Source organism: Microtus oregoni, unplaced genomic scaffold (assembly GCF_018167655.1).
Source record: "Microtus oregoni isolate MIOR12 unplaced genomic scaffold, Mior012 000047F_ref0000412, whole genome shotgun sequence".
Lineage (NCBI taxonomy): Eukaryota > Metazoa > Chordata > Mammalia > Rodentia > Cricetidae > Microtus > Microtus oregoni.
Window position 1 is genome coordinate 14714885 of NW_024543221.1, and position 26668 is coordinate 14741552.

The 26668-nt window shown below is 48.0% G+C and overlaps 1 protein-coding gene across 6 annotated transcripts in view; it reads right to left on the reverse strand.

Moving 5' to 3' along the window:
• Window positions 1-26668, reverse strand: part of Rps6kc1 (ribosomal protein S6 kinase C1) — a 144953-nt gene that overhangs the window by 71242 nt on the left and 47043 nt on the right. For 3 of the 6 annotated variants that reach the window (XM_041635393.1, XM_041635392.1, XM_041635390.1), the window contains exon 6: window positions 23666-24025. In XM_041635393.1, coding sequence (XP_041491327.1) covers window positions 23666-24025 — 360 coding nt within the window. Of the gene's footprint in view, window positions 1-23665; window positions 24026-26668 lie in introns of those variants that run through there. The other 3 variants (XM_041635396.1, XM_041635394.1, XM_041635391.1) reach the window with 2 other exon arrangements.

Sequence of the window (26668 nt, forward strand, 5' to 3'; positions counted from 1 at the left end):
GTGCTGCTCACAAATGTGACTTTAGACAGATTTTAATTGAGTAAAAAATAATGGCTCTGATGGAGCAAAAATTTTCACTGGGCTTTGGCATAGAAAGAAAGACTCCCACTATTCAAGACTGATGGCTAATCCTAGCTGAAAAACGGACTGGGTTGACTTTTTAAATACTCAGGAAATTGATAAGCAGATTCCTGGATGTCTGTGAAGATATTCCCAGAGATGACTAACATGTGGGGCGGGGAGCTAAGGCAGGGAAGAGCACCCAGAACAGGCTTGGGGTGAGGGAGCTTGTTTGTGCAGCCCCAGCCTTCCTAAGCAGGGGTGTTCCCACTTCCCCTGCCCATGAACATCAGCCTCTTGACCCCCCAGCCTCAGTGTGAACTCCCAGCAACTTGCCAGGGAGCTTTCAGGCAAAGTCACTGGTCCCTCTTGTCCCGTCACCCAGCTCACTGGGCTGAGTCTCCAGCCTGAAGACAATCATTGTGTCTACTCAGACTCTACCGCCGTAAGCCATCAACACACCCTTCTCACAATCTCATCAGAGGCCACTGGCTTTCGAGAGCGTCCAGGGGTCATATAAAAACAATCACTGTCCTGCCAAAAACCTCTAGTGTTGCATAAAAGTCAAATACAAAAGGAAAACTTAAAGCTTGCATTTCTCTGGACACCAACTCTGATGTTTTCCATACGACATGCTCTCTGTATGCTACATTATGGGAATAATAAGTTATGTTAAAAAGCCATGACCACTGGGCCTGTCACTGAACCACACTCCACTTATAAGAAAGGTATTTCTTCTCTTTTATGAGGAAAAACAAAAGCTCAGGATGAGAAACCTTGTTCTCAGTTACAGAGGTAATGTGAGATTCTGCACCTAAGCCAATCCTGTTCCAATCTGGGGGTAAGGTATTCTCCAAATGCCTAATGTTGAAGCTTGGCCTCGGCTGCCGGGCGCAGCCACTGCGACAGCTCACTCCTGAGCCTCTAACCTCACCAGTGCGCAGAGCGCCGGAGGGATTCACCACGTGACTGCACTGTGAGGGTGGAGGTAACAAAACTCTCAGAAATAGGGTCTCATTGGAGGAAGCAGGTCACTGGGCTGGTGTTCTTGAGAGCTCTTCTTGTCCTGGTCCCTCTGCTCCTTCTGCTCCCTAGCTGACTGAGGTGAGCAGCTCTGCCAATGCTCCCAAGTCACTGATCTTCCAGCCTCAGGCACAAAGCAATGGGTCTGGTTGACCTTGGACTGTAACCTCTGAAACTCCAAGCCAAGTGGTCCCTCTACAGTACGTGGCACAGAAGGAGGTAAAGGACTCTTTACCTCCTGTGAAATTGATTGTCCTGTTTAAGTAGAACAAGAAGAAAACAAAAGACAAGAAATAAGGAGGCATGGACATGCACAGAGAGTAGGCAACAAAGAAGGAGGAAAATAAACCTGAGAAGGTGCACAGGACCACAGTACGATGGAGTCAGAGAACACCCAGGCTCACACACAAACCCCCAACCTCACAGTGAAAAGAACACAGAAGAATATAGAAGGATCTAATTCAAAAGCTACATAATTAGGCAAAAACAAAAACCAAAAGGAAAAAAAGAAAATCTACATTTTGATGCAATTCTGAAAAAAAAATGTCATAACCACACCAATATGAGAAAAATGGTTCTTGCAGGAGAGAAGATAAAACATCTTTCACGCATCTTGGTTACCCCAGAATTTACTTGGAAATCAAAATCTTTTCTCATTTATCTACCAAAGAGCAAAGAGCATATTCTAAGTCAGGCAGGAAACAAAACCCAGTTTTGCAACCCAGGTCATAAGCAGCTCTTCCTCGCCCCTCTCCGTAATCCGCTGACTGCAGAACTGGCCAGCTCGGGCTTCTCGGAAGACAGGTGTCGGGAATGTGTTGTACCTTGCCAGCATCGTCACTCGAGACTTTCCTAAGCACACCCTAGAGTTGAGTTCTCCTTCTCTGCCCCAACGGGGCCCACAACAGAGGCCTCAAGCTTCCCTGGGCTTCATCACTTTGGCAAGGACATCAGGCCAATCTCTGTACATGCAATGAGTTTTGTTTATTGCTTTTTCTTTACTTTTTCTTTTGTTTTTGTTTTACAATTGGGTCACATAAAAGAACGCTCCTGTTTGAGACGGCCTTGGTGGCTGCAGCTTTTAAGTGATGTTTGACTATATTTAATGATGCTTTGCTCTTCTCAGGTATAGCCTACCACTTCTGCCCTCTGTTAAGTGTTCTGGAAACAAAAGGCAACCTTGAGAGAAGGAATGATTTACGCATCTGCACGTCTTGCAGGAGGTGAAGCCATCAGCACTCAGTGTGTAACGAGAGCCGGTCAATTGGGGAATCTGCTTTGTGTTTGTATGGAGCCAACCCCTGTCAATATTGTTCTCAAAACCAGTTGTTAGGTAACCCTAGAAGTAAAAAGTCACCAAGAACAGATAAAGCGAAAGTCCTAACAATGCTTCCACGGCAGTCACAGTTTTCCAGGCTGCTGCTGCACTGGAAGCCAGCACCCAGGTCCCGTGCTAACGGCCACCTGTGGAGACACTCCAACTCAGCTATTTCCTTCTGCTCTGTGTCTTTTTTTTTTTTCAATTTTAAAAGGCAATAACCAAAGGATTTTCATCTCTTTCTTTCAAAACATCATTACTGGCCATGTGTGGTAGCGACACCCTTAATCCCAGCACCCCAGAAACTAGGTGGGTGTCCCAGAGTTCAAGAGGCCAGTTTGGTTTGGTTTTGGAACACATCTCAAAAACCATGGCGGCCTAAGATCTTCCTCCCAAGTGTGCACCACCACACCCAGCTCTTGCTTTGTTTTGTTTTTAAAACAGAGTGAGTCTTGTGAGCCAGTCTGGCCTCATGCCTCAGCCTCCTGAGTACTGGAATCTTCCTGCAGAAGCCTTCTGAGTGCTAACACTACGGGCATGTGTCACAGACCTGACTAAAGGCTGGCTCTTCAGCTGGGTCTGCTATATGCAATTGTTTCAGTGCTAAGACTGAACCCAGGACCCTGAGTGTGTCCCACACATGCTACACAAGGCCCCAGCACTGAGCAGGACCCTGAGTGTGTCCCACACATGCTACACAAGGCCCCAGCACTGAGCTATATCCTCACCACTGATAAGAAACTCTGATAAGACTCCTAAATTTCTAATGTTCTTATATTCTAAAGTCAAATGGGGCTTTTTAAAGAACCGGGAGAAACAAAAAAAAAATTAACTGGCCAAGCACGAGGCACACACCTCTGGTCTTAGCACTCAGGAGGCTGAGGCAGGAGAATTAGGAGTTTAATATCTACAGCACAAGAAAAGAGAGACCAGAGACAGAGAAAGACCAAGTAAGACAGGTAGCTAACAGGTGACTCTGAAAGAGAGAGAGAAAGAATACTCAAAAGGAAGGCAGCAGCTGGTAAGACAACCTGCCAACAAGTCTGATGACCTGAGTTTGACCTCGAGACCCACAAGGTAGAAAGAGAAAACCAACTCCAGCAAGGCGCTCTCTGACCTCCACAGGAGTGCCCACTGACCCCCACACACAGAGAATTAAGTTGTCCGCTAAAATGCTTTACAATATGGACTAAAGATACAAGAAAAATCGGAGTGAAAAATCACATAAATTAATAACCGACCTTCTGGTAAATATGGAAAGATCCCTAACTTTCAGAAAGCCCTCTGTTCATTCTTTTATCAATCTAATAGAACTGGCAACCCATAAAAGAATCAACCGCGCATTATGTAAATGGCAGAAGCCAGAAGAGGGCATCAGATCCGTGGACCAGAAGTTACAGAGCTTTATGAGCCACCATATGAGTCCTAGGAACTGAACCTGGATCCTCTGGAGGACAGCAAATGCTCTTAGCAACTGAGTCATCTCTCCAGACCCAACAACTGTTTTCTTTTCTTTTTTTCTTTCTTTCTTTCTTTCTTTCTCTTCTTTCTTTCTTCCTTTTTTTTTTTTGTTGTTGTTGTTGTTGTTGCTGCTGCTGGGTTTTTTTTAAGACAGGGTTACTCTGTGTAGCCCTGTCTTGGAGCTCACTCTGTAGACCAGGTTGGCCTCAAACTCACAGAGATCCACCTAATTCTGCCTCCTGAGTGCTAGGATTAAAGGAGTGGGCCACCACAGCCTGACAACTGTTTTCTCGATATCATATTCATTTCATTATTTTTCCTTTGAAATCAGTTAGAATGAGCAACTGGTTGTAAGTACTTTGTTTTCTATCCCAGAAGTTTCACAGGCTCCCTTAACACAATCTTACTTAGTTACACTTATTTATTTACTGTGTGCCATGGTACACAGGCAGAAGTCAGGGGTCAGAACGTCTCTCGGTTCACCATGTAGGTATGGGTACTGGACTCACGCCATCGGGCTTGTCGGAAATGCCTCACTGAGCTCAGCCGCCTCACCAGTTCTACCGCACCCCTTCTTACGAACCAAACTGACCTAGTACCCATCAGAACCAGCGCACAGAAGTTCACCCGCTGTGAGCTACTTCAGCATGAAGCTGAACCTCTCTCAGCTCAGGCTGAGCAGCACCCTGGCCTGGCCTTCCCGCCCCTACAGAAGTGAGGCCTGGACACTATGCTAGCAACATCCCAGCAACACTGTCACCTCGGTGCTATCCCAGAGCACTACAGGCAGAAGACACTTCAATAAAACATCGCTAAGTGAATGCATAGATGAATGACTGCATCAGCATTCCAAGGTCTGACAAACAACACAGTGGCCTCCCCCTTATCCACAGGACTAATGTCAGGACATCCAGTGGACACCCAAGGTCTCCAAAAGAGCTAAGTCTACATAAAGTTGCTGCAATACCAAAAAGTCAATCTAGCAATCACAACAAGCTGAGTGACCGATGGTCAGGCAGGTACACGGCACACACGTGCTGGAAGAGAGGGTGGCTTGTGTCCCAGGCAGGTACACGGCACACACGTGCTAGACAAGAGGGTGGCTTGTGTCCCAGGCAGGTACACGGCACACACGTGCTGGAAGAGAGGATGGCTTGTGTCCCAGGCAGGTACACGGGACTGCAGGACTTAGAAAGGCACACATTTATAACAGCTAATCATGACTTTCTCCAACTTTCCCCTTATTTTCCAACTAGAGCTGGGGAGGAGGGCTGTACTGTGACAGCTAGAGGAGACTCTGTCAGCCCTGCCTATGCCTGCATGCCTTTCTCCTCAAAAACCACAAACGAGTAAGCTTTGGTGTAACCAAAGTCCCTTCAGTTTAAGTAGCTGAAATGTACCCAGAGGAACCTAGACAAACACAGTCCCCAAACAGCAGGATTACACTAAAAAGGGAAATGACATTTTGACATAATTTTGTTTGAAATTGTCAAAACAAATCAACAAGAAACACAGGCACTCTAAGTAATTACATACCACGAGTGGGTAGAATAAAGTCTACCACCTCCTCTTCTCCTCGACAGCCACAGTGGTACAAGACACCTTTCTTAGTGGCCTGTAAAAGCACAGGAGGCATGCCCCGTAACCTGACAATTTGTCCAATGACACTCACTTCTGATTGCTCACTGCAGCACGCTAACTGTTGAGAAAAGGCAGGTTCACACTTCAACGAGACCGGGGAGACTGAACTGGGCAACTTAGACACAGCAACGTCTAATGATGAAAACAAACAAGCTGCGAGTTACAGGTCACAGTTCTTAATGCAAGAAATCACAAACTAACGTTTAAGACTTTCTCACAGAGCCTAACAGCCTGTAACTGCTAAAATGACAGTAGTTTTCCACTTGGGGTTTTGTGTTTATTTTTTATTTAATTTGACTTACATTATTCCTGGATATTTATACTTCTCCCAGTCTGAATCAAGGATTTCTTTAGTAGTCACAGGGATTAACCCAGTTCTCTGAAGTGACCGTCTGTAAACTGTATGGCTGAAGACAGGAAAGCGTGCTGGGCTGATGACAGAGGTCGCCTGCTCAGCCCTGGGGACTTCTCTGTCCCTGGCTGGCGCTGCACAGCAGCTGTGCCGCACACAGACTCACATGAATGAAAATATTTAGATGGGAAGCCACCCACTTAGTTTATTTTCCATATGACTTTCCTGTAATTATTTTGTAAACTGTTCACACAACAATACATAAAAACATCTGCAAAAACAGGTAATTAATGTGTCAAGCCACACTAATGCATTTTTTATGGTGTCCATGCTTCGTCAACTGTAATTATAACTCTTTTTTAAGCAGATGATGATGTGTTTGTTGCAATGTGCAAGTGGTGATTTCAGATGCTCTGCGTACTGCTCATACAGTCTGAATATAAAACTCCACGGCTACTGTGCACATCAGCGCTTTACCTTGCTTTTTGCTCGAGTACGAAAGCTCTGCTCTTTTTCCAAGCTATAATTTCCAGCAAATAATTTTGTCATTAGAACGTGAAACTCTCAGCATAAAAGTTGACATGAAAATAGTGGAAGATTCAAGGAGCGTACACTGGTAAACATCTTGACTTTCCTCCTCTGGCTGTGACCCTGTAGAAACTCCACCACTGTAGCCCATAGGAGACAGCCAGCAAAGCCACCCTATGGCCAACAGTTTGGAGGTTGTCCTCTTCTGAGTGACACAGTGGCCCTTGGGCCCACCCTGTGCACTTGAGCTTCCCAAACCCGCTGTGCCCGTGCCAGCGGACGCCAAGTGGATCCACAGGGACCACACCACACTCCTCACTGCTGTCCCCATAACTGATCCCGACGGCCCAGAGCATGGGAAGCTGTTTCCACAGGCGACAAAATCTAAAATTACAAAAGAAACACAATTCTCTACAAATATTCCCAGCCCCTTCTCCCCAGAGAAACAAAATGACAACAATAAAAACAGCTGGGTGTAGGGGCTCACCCCTGGGAGTTCACCACCAGCCTGGACTACACTGCAAATCCCAGGCCAGCCTAAGCTATATAAGATCCTGTCTAAAAACAAGGGCGGGCCAGTGAGATGGCTCAGTAGGTAAAGGCACTCGCCGCCAAACCTGATGACCTGAGTTCAATCCCTGGGACCCACAGGAGCAGAGAACTTACTCCCCAAGTTTGCCCTCTAAGCTCCTTGTTCACACCATGGCATATAAATATACAAGTGTGTGTGTGCGCATGCATGCATATGTATGTGCACACATGTTCACACAAAAACACAAAATAAATTAATATGTATACATTTTCAAAAGAAATAAAAACCCAAAGGGGACAAACAAGGCAGGAGCACAGCACAGTGGCTTGGTGCCATGGTGATCAGGAGCACAGCACAGCGGCTCAGTGCCGTGGCGATCAGAAACGCTCACAAACAAGGCTCTGTCTGTTAGAGACATAAAGAATCGATGTCTGAAATGAACCTTTGCTCCTATGCCCGCGAATGGATTATTTCTGCAACATTGCTTCTCCTGAACATGAGAAACCACGCTGGGCCACAGGAATCCATCAACATGCTGTTTCCACAAAGATCAGAAATGTCATAGCCAAGCAAACGACAGCTGCCCAGCTGCCAGGTCTGTTAGAGGGACTTACTGCGGGAGTCTGAAGAAATAAGGCAGAGTCCAGTTCCAGGGTTGCAGGAGGCACATGATCAAGGTGCAAAAGGGAGCAAGGCAGTATATGGGAAGGCTAGACCTCCGCGACTTAACAAGCTAGAATATAAATGTAATAACACATGTAACTAATGCACTTCAACAGCTGGACTCTCACCCCATCAAATGATGGGGGGCCAATGACATCCGGGGGGTATTTAAACTCCTCTAGTACTCTCAAACTCACTCCTGCCTGCTGGCTGCTGGCACAGTCTTGAGGATTCGGCTCACTGCTGCCTTCCTCATGTGTCAGCTCCTCTCGCCAGACGCCTGCCTACTCACACAGAGGACAGAACGATTCTCGTACGCAGACATACATTCAGAGAATGTCTTATGTACTAGGCATGCCTTAGAAGACAAGGATGGACAAACAGACCACTTGCCTTAAGGGCCCTGCAGACAGGACAAACAGACCCCCTCAGGACTGACAGCACAGGAATCCACCATGAATACAACCAAAGGGTGCAGACCTCAAAGAGAGTTCAGGAGAGGGGTTCCCGTCTGAGCAGAACTGAGCAAGCCTTGCTGCAGGAAGGCCACTAGAGCTGAGCAGGAGTCAACCAGCTGAGGGGCACAATGGCAGAGCCCAAGCACAGCCACATGGAAGCCCAGCACGCAAAGACCTCAGTGCTTCCCAGGAACTGCAAGTCTCTGTGGCTGAAGCTGAGCAAGTGACAGGGCCTGACTCCAGATAAGTCTGGGGAGGGAACTAGAAGCCCACTGCACAGCCTTGGCCACAGCAACCGGATGTGTCCTAAAATCAATAAGTCCATCTTTAATAGCTCACTCAGAAGGCCTGGTATAAGGCTCAGTAGATAAACCACTTGCTGGACAAACACAGAGACAGAATACAAATCCCCACATAAACTTGGAGTGCGTGTAGTAGATCGCCTATAATCTCAGCACTGAAGAGCCAAGCCAGAGGATCCTGGGGCAAGAGGGCCCACTAGACAAGCCTGCACATGCACTCTGAGTTCCAGAGGAGACCCTGCCTCTGCACATTAAATGGAAGGAGACTGAGGACATCAGCGTCTGGTCTGCACACACACACACACATACACACACACATACATGCAAACATGTGCAAGCATTCACACAGATCGTCCAGGTTGTAAGAAGAGGAGAATGGGTTATAATCTATAAGAACAGAAGTTGTTAAAAATAATTCTGAAGTTGTTATTGAAGAGAGGACAGGCTTCCAGAATATCGGGGGTGGGGTCAACTTGGCAGAAGCTCTTCCCAGAGAAAACAATACAGAATGACCTAAAGCATCATCTCTAGACACTGACGGGACACACGAGAACTAAGGTGTGTGCGCGCTGCAGTAAGAGAGAAGGTCTGCGGTGTCTAACACGAAGCCACTTCCACCTGCTCCCACCTAACGCAATAGACAGTAGCTGTGAGGACACAGCCACCTGTGTCTCCAGTCAAACTTCAAGGTCGTGAGGATGCTGAAACCAACACGGAGGAGCAAGACAACCATGGTACACCCCACCACCACCTCAATATCCCTGGGATCTTAAAAGCTGCACACTGGTCCCGGGCCACAGAGAGCCCAGGATCTACTCATCCTCACAAATGGGCAGTCCTTCACAAGCACACACACATGCGCGCGTGCGCGCGCGCACACACACACACACACACACACACACACAGAGATAGTGTTCTGATAGTGTAGCTCTCATCTCTGATTCCCTTTGGACATTCTGTAATTCCTGCTTCTGCCTAACTTTCCTCACACAGTGAACATCTATAATAAATCCCTGTGTGATGATCCCCCCACCTATGTCCCTGCCCTGGGGGACTTCACTTTTTTCTTAAGTCCATTTCCCTGCTTCTTTGAATGAATGCTGTTTTACCGGCACTTAGCCACTGTGAACTTTTCCTTGTTGGGTTTTGGATATATTTTTAATTCTTCAGTCTATTTTAAGACTACAAGCAGTTACACACCTATACACCTTCACTCCTTCTCAGCTTCCTGCCCCATGCCCATGGTTGAATTAGTCAGGCTGCCTGTCTCTCTGCAGCAGATGCTCCTCTCAGCTCTGTACAACATCCATGAGAGAGGCTTCCTGCTCCCTCAGTGGTGACTTCCCCATCAGTATGCATTGCTCAGAGTGTTGAGTACCCCAGGGTACAGTCTGCCATCACTGCAGTGACCGTCTCTCCAAACAAAGCACACAGGACTCAGCACTGGTTTTCCCAGTGGTTCAACTGTGCCTCTTCAGCTCAGAATTCTGAGCCACAGCCTAGGGAAGCACAGGTCCAGAATCAAAGAACTCACGAGCCAAGCCTCTTTCGGGCCCCACTTCTCAGGAACCATGCATGGGCTTCCACTAATGTGCGATATTTTGCTTCAGGAAGATAGATAGATAGATAGATAGATAGATAGATAGATAGATAGATAGATAGGCAGGCAGGCAGGCAGGCAGGCAGGCAGGCAGGCAGGCAGAGAAAGAGAGAGTCCCTGTTACCCAGGTGAGCCAGCAGTAGAAACTGGGGAGAGGGAAGCACACACTCCACCCACACACACACTGCAGGTGTACGCACACACAGTGTGCACTATACTTAATGTGACAACTGAAAGAAACTCCAAGACTGCGTGTGACTTAGGTTGCGTTACTATTGTCTAATGCTATTGTAGCTCGATACTCAAGTCACATAATCCTGAGATTAGCAAGGAGTCCAAGAAGCCTGTAGATGAAGTCCCATTACCTTAAAGTGAAGCGGGAGCTGGCAGAGCAGTGGGTCAGCTGAGGAACTAGAAATCTCCACTGTCACTGAGGTAACGGAGATGGCTCCTGAGGCAGAAGCTGGGTGAAAGAGCCACTGCTCGCAGGACATGAGGTAACAAACTGATGCTGGAGACCGAGGGCCCAGTTCAAATCAGGAGCACTGAATTCTTGAGCCAGTCCTCCAGTCCAGAATGAGATTTCCCCCATGTCTGCTGCAGAGACTACCAGGACAGGGAACTGGCTGCCTTCTCTGCTGGACTGCACTACACTCGGCCCCTTCATGACGAGATCACGCCATTCAAAAGGACATCACCACAGCCTGGCCTGGCCTGCCTGCAGCTCCTCATCATGTTTTCCAGTCATGCTTCCTGACATGGTAAGAAGAACCTTTATCCATGTGCAGGCCAGGCCACTACTCTCCCTCAAGTAGGGATTCAAGGAAACCCAAGTTAGGGTTCTTTATCTCTGTTCTCTACTCTCTCTCCTTGGTCTTGTCCTTCGCTGTCCCCCACAGAGCGTTTCCTCTTCTGGGGGAAGAGCTGTCACTGCTCTAAACTCATTCAAGACAATTTTTACACCAACATTTTACTGACCTTGTGATCTTCCCCACCTAAGGGACAGTAAAAATAACGGTTTAATTGTCACTGAATAGTTCTATCACATCCCGTTCGGTTGCAGCTCAGTGGCAGACACCCCGCCTACCTAATGTGTAACGCTAGGGATTCAACCTTAGAGGGCACGAAGATATATTTAATTTTAACAATCATGTGAAACAGCAAATTGCTTGACAAGAACAACAAGATCGGCAGAAGGAGCAGTGCGTCCTCTTTACAGCTGTCGAGTGGAGTCCACTAGTAAACCTTCCCTCCACAGCTCTTCGCAGATCCATCACATGTAGAGAGACCCCCTGTTCTGGTCATGGAAGTCACAGGATAAAAGGCCATCATGTTGAAATTTTACCTTGGAATGCATCGCATATATACATACGAAAAATAAAAATATGCACAGACAAATCACAGGTAAATAGTAGCATCAAATATACAACATGAATCCCAACTGATAACGCTGAACACTCAGACTTGGAGAACACATGCAGATACCCTACTCCTCTCCCCACAAAACCTCTCAAAACATAAAACATAGATCCATATACGACCCAGATGCTCAGAATATCTGCAAATAGTGAAATAAGCCAAGGCCAACAGAGCTTCCAGGACCCCTGCCACAGTCCTATGGAGTGGAGACACACAGGAGAAAAACTTACGTGATTCCTTGAAGAAAAATACATAAAGGGCACTAGGCCATCAGAAAAACCCAGAAAGGCTGTCCTACCAACGCCAACATGGCTACACATGAAGCGGGACTTGGGAGCTAGAGAAGTCTACAGAGAAGGCTTCAAGGTGAACAGAACCTCAAATGGGGTTCTCCCAGGCAGTGGTGGCGCATGTCTTTAATCCCAGAACTTGGGAGGCAGAGGCAGGCAGATATGTGAGAGTTCAAGATCAGCCTGGTCTACAGAGCAAGTTCCAGGACAGCCAGTGCTACACAGAGAAACCTTGTCTCAAAAACAAAACAACAACAACAAAAAAAAACCTGGGAAGCAGCAACCGTGCTGAAAAGGGGTATCTGAGTCTATGTCCTGTGGCTGCAGTGAACGCCATGACCAAGAGCACCTCAGAGAGGAAAGGGTTTATTCAGCCTATACTTCAGAGTCAGGGCCCACTATCAGGTAAAGCCAGGGCAGGAACTGGAAGCAGGAACCAAAGCAGAGACCCTGAGGAGCACTGCTTGCTGCTGGCTTGCTCTCCGCAGCCCACTTCCCTACACTACCCAGGACCACTGGCCCAGAGGTAGCAGCCCCTCTCATATAAATCCTCAAACAGGAAAATGCCAACCTGACAGAGGCAGTTCCTCAGCTCAGGCTCTCTCTGCCAACAACTCCAGCTTCTATCAACCTGACAGAGGCAGTTCCTCAGCTCAGGCTCTCTCTGCCAACAACGCCAGCTTCTGTCAAGTTGACAGAAACTAACCAGTGCGCAATGAGCTCGGGAAGAGGTGAGGGAAAGAAGGATGCTGTAGTCGGGAAGAGGTGAGGGAAAGAAGGATGCTGTAGTCGGGAAGAGGTGAGGGAAAGAAGGATGCTGTAGTCGGGAAGAGGTGAGGGAAAGAAGAATGCTGTAGTCGGGAAGAGGTGAGGGAAAGAAGGATGCTGTAGTCGGGAAGAGGTGAGGGAAAGAAGGATGCTGTAGTCGGGAAGAGGTGAGGGAAAGAAGGATGCTGTAGTCGGGAAGAGGTGAGGGAAAGAAGGATGCTGTAGTCGGGAAGAGGTGAGGGAAAGAAGGATGCTGTAGTGACAGGGGCGGCAGGGCTGCGTCCCCGGCACCCGGCCGCCCACATGGCTAGCTTATGCCCCGAAATAACAACACACAAATTGTTTCATTTAAACACTGCTTGGCCCTTTAGCTCTAGCCCTTCCTGGCTAATTCTGATATCCCAATCAACCCATCTCTAATAAACTGTGAGCACCGGTCTTACCGGGAAGATTCTAGCCTACGTCCATCCTGGGTCGGAGCTTCATCGCTTGTGTCTGCCCGGGAGCGGGGCATGGCATCTCTGCTCCAGAGAGCAGAGCTGTCAGTCTGAGCTCACTTCCTCTTCCTCCCAGCATTCTGTTCTGTTTACTCCTCCCACCTATGTTTTAACCTATGAGGGCCAGCCAAGCAGTTTCTTTATTGCTTAACCAATGAAATCAACAGATTGATATATGACACTCCCACATCAGGATGCCATCAAGGATTCTGCAGAAGCTAACTAATCACAGAGAAACAAGATGCTGGCCCCTAGGGCAAAGCCAGGGGAAGCAGACCTCCACCACAAGCCCCATCCCTGCAAGGACCCAGAAGGAAAGAGCAGACACTACCCTTGCATGAAGACAGCTGAACAGCAAGTGTCCCAGGAGCAGCTGGGAGGGGGCCTGGGGACACTTGAGGACGCTGTCAAGTGCTGCACAGTACAGTTTTCAGTTCTAAGGGACTTTTCTGTGTGCGGAAATACAGAGCCACGGCCTTACATACTTTTCTGAACATATAATCACACTTCAAATTTTTCAAAAGAGTTACCTATTCTCTAGGTAATTATAGTCTAAGAACTCATAAGAGAAAACACATAAACAACTAATACAGGCTCAGAGAGTAAAGGTGCTTGCTCCCAATCTTGACACCCTGAGTTTGACCCCAAAACCCACACGGTAGGAGAGAACCAACTCTCGCACAGGTAATTAAAAATAAAAGAAACAACCTTTTAACACAGGCAGCTGAAGAAATAATAATACATATAACAACAACTACCAGGAGGGTACACACAGGGTGCGTGTGCCCCTGGAGGGTGAGCAGAGGGTGCATGTCCCCCTGAAGTGTGAGAGAGGGTGTGTGTCCCCTGGAGTGTGAGAGAGGGTGTGTGTCCCCTGGAGTATGAGCAGAAGGTGTGTGTCCCCCTGGAGTATGAGAGAGGGTGTGTGTCCCCCTGGAGTATGAGAGAGGGTGTGTGTCCCCCTGGAGGATGAGAGAGGGTGTGTGTCCCCTGGAGTGTGAGCAGAAGGTGTGTGTCCCCCTGGAGTATGAGAGAGGGTGTGTGTCCCCCTGGAGGATGAGAGAGGGTGTGTGTCCCCCTGGAGTGTGAGCAAAGGGTGTGTGTCCCCCTGGAGTGTGAGAGAGGGTGTGTGTCCCCCTGGAGTGTGAAAGAGGGTGTGTGTCCCCTGGAGTATGAGAGAGGGTGTGTGTCCCCCTGGAGGATGAGAGAGGTTGTGTGTCCCCCTGGAGGATGAGAGAGGTTGTGTGTCCCTGGAGGATGAGAGAGGTTGTGTGTCCCCCTGGAGGATGAGAGAGGTTGTGTGTCCCTGGAGGATGAGAGAGGTTGTGTGTCCCCCAGAGGATGAGAGAGGTTGTGTGTCCCCCGGAGGATGAGAGAAGTTGTGTGTCCCTGGAGGATGAGAGAGGGTGTGTGTCCCCCTGGAGTGTGAGCAGAGAGTGTGTGTCCTTCTGGAGTGTGAGCAGAAGGTGTGTGTCCCCCTGGAGTATGAGAGAGGGTGTGTGTCCCCTGGAGTGTGAGCAGAAGGTGTGTGTCCCCCTGGAGTATGAGAGAGGGTGTGTGTCCCCCTAGAGTATGAGAGAGGGTGTGTGTCCCCCTGGAGGATGAGAGAGGGTGTGTGTCCCCTGGAGTGTGAGCAGAAGGTGTGTGTCCCCCTGGAGTATGAGAGAGGGTGTGTGTCCCCCTGGAGGATGAGAGAGGGTGTGTGTCCCCCTGGAGTGTGAGCAAAGGGTGTGTGTCCCCCTGGAGTGTGAGAGAGGGTGTGTGTCCCCCTGGAGGATGAGAGAGGGTGTGTGTCCCCCTGGAGTGTGAAAGAGGGTGTGTGTCCCCTGGAGTATGAGAGAGGTTGTGTGTCCCCCTGGAGGATGAGAGAGGTTGTGTGTCCCCCGGAGGATGAGAGAGGTTGTGTGTCCCCCGGAGGATGAGAGAGGTTGTGTGTCCCTGGAGGATGAGAAAGGGTGTGTGTCCCCCGGAGGATGCGAGAGGGTGTGTGTCCCTGGAGGATGAGAGAGGGTGTGTGTCCTTGGAGGATGAGAGAGGGTGTGTGTCCCCCTGGAGTGTGAGCAGAGGGTGTGTGTCCCCCTGGAGTGTGAGAGAGGGTGTGTGTCCCCCTGGAGTATGAGCAGAGGGTGTGTGTCTCCCGGAGGATGAGAGAGGGTGCCACATCAGTTGGTTTTTCTTCCCCTGCTGCTAGCCCACTCTTCCCACATTCGATAGTTCTATTATCCAGCAGGAGGTGTCCAACAACCAAGGACAAGTCTACCCCAGCACACCAGGATGACTGTCCCTTACCAAGTTAGGAAAACAAGTGAGGGCACATGACCATACCAGGCCAGTAAATCTGGGCATTTATTTAAACCATGAAGGAAGATACCCTCTTCCCCCATGGTCACCAGGATCCACCCTGAACAAGAAACACGGTGAGTGCAGTGTATGCAGAGAAGGCAATGCAAAGGATGCAGCCAGCTCATCTTTCCTCAGACGCCACACAGCCAGGCACGCCTCCGGACTAACACTCCTTTCTATGGGAACGGCTTGGGTCGCTAAGGGTGGCGTCACCCATAACTGAAAAGTCCTGTCTAACACAAGGTCTGAGAGCAGTAGCTGAGGCACAGAGGGTCCCCTGAGAGGTGAAGCTTCACGTGGGAGCACGGAGAGCAGGATCAGGTATTCTACAAACCTACACAAAGTCCTCTGAGCTCACTGCCTCCCAATGCCTTTGCTGGCTCCCTGCTACCCCTGCCTGAGCAGAGGGAAAATGGCATGCTGGTGGTGCGAAGGCAGAGGAGAGGAGCGGCATCCACCTGCTCAGATCTTTGCGATTTCAGTCTTAATTCAGCGCTTTCAAATTCTTCCAGGCAGCTGCAAGCAGCTAAGACCTGAAAAACTCAATTAAGGCAATTTACTGAATTATAGGGAAGAGTACAATCTTTATTTTAGAGTTTAAAAGAAACTACAGAATTTCACATTAGAAAATACCTAAATTTGTTTAATAATACTATTTCCTGAAAATATCTCTTTCCCAATCATATTAAAAGATGAACAAAAGAAAAAGAAAAACCACAGCGTGACTGACATCACAGCACGAATCTCGTGGCAAGGATTTAGGCCTAGCACAGCCAACAGAAGGGAATGAGCGCGAGGAGCATGTTAGTGAAGCAACTGAGTGGAAGTGACAGCTATTGGTTTCCAAGGCATGATGGAAAAAAGTGAGACCCAGGAGGGGCTCTGCAGCATCTGCACAGATGAACCTCTGGGAAGGTGAGACGCTCCCCAAGGCCAGGGGGCCCAAGGTCAACTGCCTTCTAAAAACTCCGTGTCAAGGGTATTATCTTAAGGTGTGTGGCTTTTGTTTAACTCTGTGAAGCTGTGATTTTTTTGCCTGTGTTAAACACCGGTGTCTAATAAAGAGCTGAATGATCAAGAGCAAGGCAGGAGCAAGGACAGGTGAGGCTGATAGGCTGAGAGAGTAAACAGAAGGAGTAAGAAGGAAGGGGAGGATGAGAACACGGAGAAGAGGGTGTCAGGGCAGCCACCCAGCTACACAGCAAGACACAAGAGTGAAAGGAAGATTAAAGAAGAGAAAGATAAAAGCCCTGAGGCAAAAGGGAGCCTGGATAATTTATGAAAAGTTGGCAAGAAACAAGCCAAGCTAAGGCCAGGCATTTATAAAAAAGAATACGCCTTTGTTTTATTTGGGAGCTAGATGGTGTGCCCCCCAAAAGAGCAAAAAGCAAAAGAGAAAAAGAGTCAACACTGCCAGCTCACAAGGTTGAGCCAGAGCGTGACACACCTGAATAACAGGAAGAGCTGCTTTGTCACAAATAGAGCACCATTTTCACACGTGTGCATGTGCAACAGTCCACAGTCACACGTGTGTGTGCTGATGCCCAACAGTCCACAGTCACACGTGTGTGTGCTTATGTCCAACAGTCCACAGTCACACGTGTGTGTGTGCTGACGCCCAACAGTCCACAGTCACACGTGTGCGTGTGCTGACGCCCAACAGTCCACAGTCACACGTGTGCGTGTGCAACAGTCCACAGTCACACATGTGTGTGTGCTGACGCCCAACAGTCCACAGTCACACGTGTGCGTGTGCTTATGTCCAACAGTCCACAGTCACACGTGTGTGTGTGCTGACGCCCAACAGTCCACGAGGGAGCAAGCCAGTTCAACAAGATGCTGGAGAGAACAACACAGAGAGCCAGTTGAACCTGCACTCACCAACAATGAACACACACACATACACACACACACACACACACACACACACACACACGTAATCCCATTCATAAGAAGAGCATCCCAAAGCGAATCCCAAAGCAAGAAGTTTCCAGGAAGGAACTCCAGGCAGAAATAAAAGCCTCCTCACTAAAAACAGTAAAACCTTGCCTGCAGAAAGCAGAGGAACTGAGACAGTGGGAGACCTCCCAGTCCAGAATGAAGCTGACCTATACTGTCAAGAGAGGACAGCCCAGAATCACTTACAGAACCCTAAGTAATTCCTATCAAAACCAAAACTGTCTGTTATAGAAATGCAAAATACCTATGCTTATAAGGGGTTACAAGGTGACCCAGAGTCAAAATTATACTGGAAAAGAAGGTTTGTAAGGGGCTGGAGAGATGGCTCAGTGGTTAAGAGCACTGACTGCTCTTCCAGAGGTCCTGAGTTCAATTCCCAGCAACCATATGGTGGCTCACATTCATCTGTGATGAGATCTGGCGCCCTCTTCTGGCGTGTGGGCATACATGCAGGCAGAATGTTGCATACATAATAAATAAATAAATCTTTAAAAAAAAGGTTTGTAAATAAAAAGGAGAGACAGCATTGAATTAGAAGACATCGCACTATCTCAAAACATTCTTTCCAAACCCAGGTATTGTGGTGCACACCAGTAACCCCAGCACTCACAAGACAGAGAGCCTGGTTAGCACAGGGATTTCTGGACCAACAAAGATCCTGTACCAAAAACACAACAACAGGGGCTGAAGAAATCATTAAGTGGATAAAATGTATGCCATGCAAGAGTAAGAATCAGAGTTCAGAAGCCCAGCACCCACATACAGCCAGAGGCAACAGTGTATATGTGCAATCCCAGAACACCACGGGAAAACAGTGGGAGCAAGAGCATCCCTGTCACCAGGTGCCCAACCACCCTAGCTTCTGCAGCAGTGAACGAGAGACCCCTTCCCAAACAAGACACATGCATGGGCAAAAACACATGTTCTGAAGTTAAAGAAAAGTGAACTAGAAAACGCGTCCGTTATATGATGTTAACAGCACTAATGGGAAAGACAAGTAACTCGGGTTAAAATTGCATTCTCCATGTCTAAGATCCAATGACAACAGAGTGCCTTGCCTCCCTCCATCAGACCCACACTGTCCTGCCTGTCCTGTCTGTCTGTCCACTTTAAAACAAACATGGTAATCCACAGGTTTCCAGATGTGTGAGCAACTCTCATCAAAGGGAAGAACCAATGACCGCAGCTGCTTCATATAGCACCTGAGCATGGCTGACAGTGCAGCCCCATCAGCAAGGCCCAGGCATGTCTTAAAACCAGCCACTTGACACATAGCTTCATTTAGAGCCTGCCTGGTGACTCAACAGTGGCCCAAAGTACATATGAGTTCATGTTTTCTTCTAGGAAGAGAGGCAGCATTAGGGAGAGACAAATGGTACAGCATGGGGCACAGTCATAGTCTAACTGGGGTGGTGTGCACTGTGGGAAAGGCTGGGCATTGCTATTACAGCTTTTGCCAGAATGAAAACCGCAGAAAGTGGATTGAGTCTCTAAGCTAAGTCATAACATTAGAACCAGTCGCACTGGTGACAAACATCAACAGAATTTCCAAAGACAAAATACATATCAACAATAGCTCTGGAGATATTTTCATGATAAATTTTCATAATGTGTACTGGAGATATCAAAGGAAAGGGAATATGGAGAAGGAAAGAGGGAACAACTGTGGCATTGCCACCAAGTCCCTGAAAAACAGGTGTAGCTGGACAGAAGACTCATCACGAGATGTACACCGTGTCACCACACACACGTGACTCATCACGAGATGTACACCGTGTCACCACACACACGTGACTCATCACGAGATGTACACTGTGTCACCAAGCACCACACACACGTGACTCATCACGAGATGTACACCGTGTCACCACACACACGTGACTCATCACGAGATGTACACCGTGTCACCACGCACACGTGACTCATCACGAGATGTACACCGTGTCACCACGCACACGTGACTCATCACGAGATGTACACCGTGTCACCACACACCACACACACGTGACTCATCACGAGATGTACACTGTGTCACCACGCACACGTGACTCATCACGAGATGTACACCGTGTCACCACACACCACACACACGTGACTCATCACGAGATGTACACCGTGTCACCACACACACGTGACTCATCACGAGATGTACACTGTGTCACCACGCACCACACACACGTGACTCATCACGAGATGTACACCGTGTCACCACGCACCACACACACGTGACTCATCACGAGATGTACACCGTGTCACCACGCACCACACACACGTGACTCATCACGAGATGTACACCGTGTCACCACGCACCACACACACGTGACTCATCACGAGATGTACACTGTGTCACCACGCACCACACACACGTGACTCATCACAAGATGTACACCGTGTCACCACACACACGTGACTCATCACGAGATGTACACCGTGTCACCACGCACCACACACACATGACTCATCACGAGATGTACACCGTGTCACCACGCACCCCAGACACATGCAGCAGAAAGAGCCATCACAATCATGACGTAATTCACTCTGCCCATGCATGGCACACACATGTAAACATTGCTTGTGGGATGATTACCTGGAAGCTTGAAGGAACGAGGAACAGGAGGTGGAAAAGGAAGGGATGTGCAGTCAAGTTCAGCACGCACCGAACTTGAGCCTCCACATCATGATGTTCATAGACCGGGAGGCAAGGGGCTGAGGAATGCCACTGTCACACGGTACTATGCAACATGACAGCCAGGAAACAAGGTTTATATGTGGAAAAGCCTAGACTGAACCCCAGCTCAACATCACTGTCCCAACCAATACAGCACAACTCCACTAGGCCTCGGCCTCCTCACCTCCAGGAGGAGTCAACATGCCAGTCTGGCAACCACGAGACATCAGTTAAAGGCAGCAAGACCAGCTCTGTGGCTCCCAGGGGACCATGGGAAAGTATAGGAATAATGCTTGACATCTGGCAGATTTTGAAATGTCAAATTATTATTGCTAAGTAAGAGCCAAGATTTAGGGTCATTGTATTAACTATCTGCATCCTCTAAATTTCAGTGTCCCTAGACAACGCCCAGTATGACTAGCTAGAATTTGGCTTTGGCTCTCCTGAAAATTAAAAATAGCATAAGAAAAACACTGATACTGTGAGAGGTATTTAACATAGGACAGGCTGCCGCCGCCGCTGCTGCTTAAACAACCCATTAATGCCTTTTGCCAATGGTTTGCCATGCTGTATTATCCTAACTCTCCCAACAAGGTCACTCTGAGGACGCAGGGGACACGGAAGGATGGTTTGGAATGGACTACCCATTCTCCACACAGGTTCAAGTTCATTCCCACAACCTTGACTTTCAGACTTTCTCTTTTAAATCCATAGCAACCTGAGTCTAGAAAAAAAGTACTTCCTTCCTTTTGCAAACCATCTCCAGGAAAGTCAGGGTCACAGAGGGCAAAGGCCCCCATAGCAGGAAGTGCTTACTGCTGACAGGCAGGTCTGCACCACAATGCTTGTATTAGTCTCCAGCGTGAAGATGCTAGTTGGTAAAAATAAATAAATAAAAAGCATTTCCAACAGCTCTACGACGACCTGCAGGCTTCCAGCCTGTGAGAACCACAGACAAAACCTGCAGGCTTCTTCATAGAAGACCCCCTGGATTACCAGAGGCCCAGAAACAACCACCACAAAGCATGTAGACCCAAACCAGTCATGAGAACAACTGCCTAGAAAGAGCTAGGCAGTAGGTTCTTTATTTGTAGATTCACTGACTCTGGAAACATCCAGTAACATTTTGTCACACCAGAATAAACCTTCCCCAAGGAGGGATCTTTCCTGAGCATGAATGTCAAACCAAGTACAAGCTGGAGCCCCAAGGACAAGGCCCTGTGGCGGTGAGCACTGCACCTCTGCAGAGTCCTGGGACTGCGCTCACTGCTCTGACGTCACACTTTACACATTGCCACGTGCAAAACAGCATGGTCTGAAGCACATATTCCTTATAAAGAATCAGAATTCCAGAGACGGAAGCTGAGTGAGAAAAGAAAACAAAAAACTAGAAGGCAGTAGCTGAGGTTCCTGCAGTTTGTCTGAATAAAGTCATCCACAGTGAGAAAACTCTGTGATGCTAAGGGCAGTGGGTCAACTGCTCTCTTTCAGGATGGCGGGTTAACAATGAAACCTTATCAGGAGCAGACGGGACACTGTGGTTTCGGACACACGTGCACAGAAAGACAGAAACGGCTTAGACAGCTAACTGGACTTTAGACAGACGCTCAGTGCACTTCGCAGCGAGTCTGATATACAACCCCACTCTAACTGGCTGAACAAATAGCAACTGAATGTGTCTTTGTCGCTTGCTGATCTGCATTTCTACATTGTGAGGCAACGATTTTTATTTTTCTGGTGCCATCAAGTGGCAACATTATGAAGTGTCCCTATCTTTTAGACAGAAAGATGTCACAATGCTGTGGCTCACCTATGCTAATTAAATACCCACAATGCTCCAGCAAGCGGTATATTACATCTGAAAAAAGGAGAAACATCCGAGCAGATAAATATTGTGCAACTCATCCCTCTGTGAGCCCCAATTCAAGATGGCAGTTAGGGAAAAGAACAGACCCTTTAGACAAAATACTGCACACATAAACTCCAACGAAACTATGTAAAGCCTTAAAAAAAAAAAAAAGGTCCAAAATCATCCTCTAATCAAAAAATGAAAACAAATTACTTCAGAGTTGGTTTCTCAATCTGAAATGTCAAAACTGACAGCTAAAATCAAATTGTAAGAGCTGAAGTTCCACAGGTAGTCGGCCACCGAAACCCGTCACAGTCAGACAAACGTGGCCAGAACATCAGCACAGCGGCCACTACCAGCTAAAAAGAAGCAGAGTCCACTCCTTTCGTTTCCACACACACAGATGTCTGGCAGCTTCATGAGCCCAACTGTACAGCCTGAACCTCCAGGTAAAGATGGCATTGGGACACAGGCGCCTGTCTCTACATTCCTGAGACTCCGCTAGCACAACTGCAGAAGAATGAACTCAGGCAAAGCCCTGCCGGAGAGCAGGCAGCTGAGGGGAACAGGAAGAGCAACCCCATCTTAGAAACTGGCAACACGTAGCTCATGACCCCCTATGAAAGAGGAGAATCAGTCAAAATGAAGTTAGCAAACACACACATACTCCACGGCCCGGTAAAAAGTCTCCAGATGAGGTTGGAGGGATTGGCTCAGCAGAGAACAGCACATGTTGCCCTTCCAGAGGAGTCAAGTTAAGGCGGCTCACAGACAACTGTAACTTCAGCTCCAGAGAATCACTTGCTTCTGTGGCCAAAACACATTCACGTGCACATGCCTGACTCCCCACACAACTACAAACAAAACTAAAAAGCGATCTTCTTCACTGTGCAGAGTCATAAGGGACAACTGGAGAGAAAAAAATAAAACTTAAAAAAAAAAACAATCTCCAGACGTACGTTAGCGTACTGAGGAATGAGGTAACCAGCAGGGTAGAAATGAGGGTTAAAGCAGAGAATCAGGCTGGAGAGATGGCTCAGTGGTTAAGAGCACCGACTGCTCTTCCAGAGGTCCTGATTCAGTTCCCAGCACCCACACAGCAGCTCACAACTGTCTGTAATTCCATTCCAGGGGACCTGATGTCCTCTTCCCAGGGCATCAAGCTCCCGTGTGGTACATACTGACAGGCAGACAGGCAAGCACTCATACACATAAAATAAAATCTCAATAAGGCTTTTAAGAAGAAATTCAGTCAAAATGCTTGCTAAGAAGCAGTGTGAAAACACATACACACACTCCAGAAGAGGGCAGAAGGTTCTAGATAACACGACCCAGGTGTGCTGAAGATAAGAAGCACAGATCAGCAGCAGGAATGGCTTTCTAGACACTGAAGAGAGTCGTGTCAGCCTCACTAACTACGGGGCACTTCATTCTGTGTCTGGGATGGAAAAAAAAAAGCACAAAAACAAAGGGCGGTTCTTTAAACAAAAACAAGTAAGCTCTACTTAGAGACTCTAAACTATGCTCAGCTCCATACATTCCTGTCACTGCACTAACAAGGTGAAGGTGACAGTCACCTCAGCTAACAAAGGGCGGGGGGGGGGGGGGGGCAGCAAACCAAAAGCCTCCCCTGCTCCACTGTTATGGTGCACTGAGAGTGAACTCCCGGACAGTCCCCAGGAAGGCTCTGTGAACATTGCAGCCCAGGCAGGAGGATGACTGCCACTCACACAGCACACGTGGGTGCCGCTCTTTGCGATCATCCATTTTCATAGACTGCTGTGTTGAGCACCTGCAGTGACGTCACTGATGGGGGTTTCTCGTTTCCAGCCCTGAACACGAGAGACACAGGGTGCTCGAGCACAGTACAGACATTTCTCACTTCCTCTGCACATAAGCTGTCCCAGGACCTGACTATGGGTAAACCATACCTTGGACACCTTCCAGGAGCAGGTCAACGCCCTTCCTGTAAAAGTCAGAAGCAGCTTCATAGTCGTCTTCCTCCTCCTTCTTCACGGCCAGCTTGATAAGCTCCCCTGCCTTCTCCAGATAATCTCTCCGGCCGAGCCTCGGCTTTAAGCTGCTGGGGAAGAGGCTGCGGCTTTCCCGGTCTTCTGCTTTGCTCGGTTCACTGTCAGAAGCAACAGCTCCTGCTGCCGAAGAATCCGCAGACAGACTCAGACCAAAAGCTTTACTGGGAGAGCCCTGACGGGAAGCCATTCCATCATCTACCTCTGCAAGAGAGTCCACATCAACAGTAAGGGACAGGAGGTCACTGTCACTGGAGAAGCCTGGAATGAGGAACACAGGAGTCAACATGAGACTAGCAGTAGCCACAGGGGCACAGATCACAGAGCCTGCCCATCCTCCCATAACCAGCTCAGCCGGGGCAGTGTGGCCTACTGGTGGCTGGCAGGTTCTAGCAGACTGTCTCAGCTTGGGTCATCTGATGCTACACCATAACTCAGCACCATCCATGTTCTCCTGGCCTCTGAAGGCACCACGCACACACGTGGTACACATTAATACATGCAGGCAAACACCCATACACATAAGATAAAATAAATCTCTTAAAACAAAACACTAAAATGATTACACACTGTTGTATCTTATGAAAAATAACTACATTTGTCAAAACAAAAGTACGTATTGGGTGAAGTGGCCATCTTTCCTATTTTTAAAGTCTCAGGGTCTGAGAAGAGAATATGAGGGCTTCCTGACCCTTGGCTGCTGTCGGTCATCACAAGGTTGTGGCTGGAGGAGGAGATAAAGGGAAAGTGTCTATTGCTTTCCCTTTTGTTATTACGTAGAGGGGCCTATGTGGAGGATGGAGGACACATCTGTGGAGTCAGGTCTTTCCTTCCACCACATCAGACCCAGGGACCGGACTCAAGTCACCGAGCTTGGCAGCATTGCGTTGTACCCATTTTCCTATATAACACTAAGCTCTGCAGTGCTGCTGCCTTCAGGATGGCTGCACTGTGCAATACATAGAATCTGAAAAGTGACATTTGTAGGGTTCACTACATTTAAATCCATTGGTCTGTCTTGAATAATCTATTATCTATGCTGTTTATAGCCTAACAAATCAATTATTTTAAAAATGTCAGTTCCCTGGGTATCACAGACTTTCCAGACATCAGCCTCTCATTTCGTTACTGGGGTATAAAAATCACTCTGGGAGACGGTCAGATTCAAAGTGGCAAAGTGACACAGAAGTCCTAACTCGTGGAGGAAAACTCTGTTTCATCGGCAACAAATACTATGGGCTGCTCTCATTGAAAAGTCAGCTCATTTCAAGAAAAAAACTGTACCAAAGGCACATGGGCAATGACATCTGCTTATCCGCTACCGGCTTAGGGAAAATGGCTCCCGAGCTCAGCCCCACCGCTCACGACTGCCTTCCCTGTCACAGGCCTGGTGACTTAGCAGAGTGCTGTGTGTGCTTCCCCACGTGCTAGACTGGGATGTGACAGTGGGCACACCTCTCACGGTTGTCTCCAGAGCACCCTAACCATGAGTATGTGTGACAGCGAGTCTTAGTCCTCTGTCACCATTTCCAACAGTTTGATCCTCATTGCTTTTGTGCGTGACATTCGGTGCAAAGGTCAGTGCAGTAAAAATGTCTCAGGTGACTGTATTATTAACAAGGTTTTAGCTTTACGGGTCCTTAGAGATCTCAGGAACACACACAGGGCTCAACCACCCATCGAGCTGCTGATTCTGAGACAAGGCTCATGAACACATGAACATGGAGCTGCTGATTCTGAGACAAGGCTCATGAACACATGGCCTGAGGCAGTTTCGGCACAGCCAGAGAGCTGCACTGCTGTCTGCTGGCTTTTATTTGGCAGGGCTTGGTTTGGTTTGGCTTCTTGATGATTCTGGGGACCAAACCTGTATAACAGGCCTCTGACCACTGAACTACATCTCCAGATCAGCACTACCACTGACCATGAGATGTCCAAATTCATAAAACGGCATTTTAAAAGGAAGCTGTCGCCACTGGAGGCAGTGCTAAGAGCGAGAGCTGCAGGTGGATCAGACTGCAAACACCTGTCTAGGAAGAGCCTCAAGTCCTGCAGCTCCACGATCTGCTGTAGTCGTGACTCTACGCTGGCCACCCTGGACAGAGGAGCGTAGAGAGAAGACTTAGGTTGTGGACACTGAAACTTCAATTGTGTGGAATGTCACATCAAAAACTACTATATTCTTTGTGATTTTTCAATCATTTAATAACACTTAAAAAAATTCTTAGTTCACAGGCCAAAGGAAAACAGCTGGGGGCCAGTTCATCGCCTATGATGGCCTCAATGGCTCACTTCCTACCCAACAAAGTAAAAGGAAGAAGAGGTGAGGAGAGGCTGAGCTCCACGTCAGATCAGCCTTACACACGGCCCTGGTGACGTGTCAATACAGCACTGTTTTCATTTGTTCTTGGTTTTTTCTTTCAAATTCTTAGGGTCCCAAAAAGGAACAGATTTCATTAAACCCACAGCTTCAAATGGATGTCACTGGACCGAAACATCAGGTCAGTTCTTGAACAGCATTTCATAGTCAAAATCTTCCTACAGCACCCAAAATTATTCACCCACTATTCTTAAAATTATATTAATTTTATGAGTAATTTTAAAATACTTCATGTGTATTAATGCAAACTTATTTCCTTAAATGTTGTCATTGTCTAACTACTGTATTGAAACTACTAGAAATTCAACTGAGGAAGAGTCTATGTATCCAGACAATGAAGGAGAGGACTGGGAGTTCCTGTGTGTTCTCCAGCGCCTCTCGACCTGAGCAGCGCCCCCTTATCCATCACAGCCTCCTCATGGAACCTCCACTTCCTCCACCTCACGGCTGTTTCATGCTGCACCTGATTTCCCTTTCCCAACAGGACCAGAAGGTAAGCAGGTGATTACGTATGCTCAGTTTCT